The sequence below is a fragment of the Penaeus monodon genome, chromosome 22 (assembly GCF_015228065.2).
Source record: "Penaeus monodon isolate SGIC_2016 chromosome 22, NSTDA_Pmon_1, whole genome shotgun sequence".
Classification (NCBI taxonomy): Eukaryota; Metazoa; Arthropoda; class Malacostraca; order Decapoda; family Penaeidae; genus Penaeus; species Penaeus monodon.
In genome coordinates this window covers 14,793,462-14,794,560 of record NC_051407.1, presented here as the reverse complement: position 1 = coordinate 14,794,560, position 1,099 = coordinate 14,793,462, and the positions used below count along the sequence as shown (strand labels likewise).

Genomic DNA, 1,099 nt, shown 5'->3' with positions numbered 1-1,099 from the left:
CAAAGGTAAATAAGGCCTAGCAAAGTCAAAAGGTAAAACCCCGAGAAGCGTACCTAGTTCAGCCCCCGCGTTCATTTGTGCTCGAGCGCTGCGCGGCAAAATGAAAAGTCGATCAGACAAGACATTACACGAGTATGGACTGTAGTTTTTGCTACAATTTGACCGCCAGACCTTTCAGCCAAAGGAGTAAGTAGATTTATTTTTTTTCTATGAAACGATGACATGATTGGAGCTCGCTTTATGAGACTAAGGCCAGGAGATGAGGATCACCGCACTGGTCCCCTGGCAATGTGGCTGCTCAACTGTGTAAAGTGAAATCGAGTGAACTGCCGAGAAATCAGTCTAAACTAACCGGACTAGACTTCCCAAATCAAGACAATGGTGAAATGTATCAATCCCGGAAAGGGAGGTATGACTATTTTATAAAACACCAAACTGCTGATCAAACAGGAGGCTGCATCAAACCAGTTACGGGGCTGTTTGCTGTAGTCTGGTCCTCCTAGTAGTATTGCCAGATTCTCAAAAAGGGCTGCCTTTCTCCAGATCATTTACCTTTTTGGAAATGAATAATCTCTTCATTTGTACTTCACAATTGCTATAGCAAAATACTTTAAACCTCAAGAATTTAAGAGAGGATAAGATACAGTGACTAGACATGGAGTGCCATTAGGATATATCTGATATTTCCAGCTACTTCAGTAACTGTTATCACCGGCAGTATTTGTGTGTGTGTGGCTGTGGTGCAATTTTTCTCGTCTTGAATTATATTACTGATTCGAACTGTGAATTAATCTTTTCATGCAGACAGGCTGCACTTCGCTGAAACGACATCTGTTACGTTTAGCTGGATTTCCCGAAGAGGTTGATGTCCATTCTGACACAGCAAATGAAGCTATATCAGTTGAGTAAGAAATATAATACTTTTTGTCTGCGGTCCTTCTTATCTTTTCTCTATTCCCCCTTCTGCAAACTACATTAAACTATGATATATACCCCTTGATTGATATGTGCAATGAATCTATTATCATTGTCTATCACATTTACAAACAATTAGCATCTACTTACACGCTTCTGAATGTGTGTCGTTCGTCCTTTCCTT

At 40.6% G+C, this 1,099-nt stretch overlaps 1 protein-coding gene across 1 annotated transcript in view; it reads left to right on the top strand.

Moving 5' to 3' along the window:
* Positions 1 to 1,099, top strand: part of LOC119587577 (carbohydrate sulfotransferase 9-like) — an 11,195-nt gene that overhangs the window by 5,372 nt on the left and 4,724 nt on the right. The window contains exon 2 of the mRNA XM_037936289.1: positions 805 to 905. Coding sequence (XP_037792217.1) covers positions 805 to 905 — 101 coding nt within the window. The remainder of the gene's footprint in view (positions 1 to 804; positions 906 to 1,099) is intronic.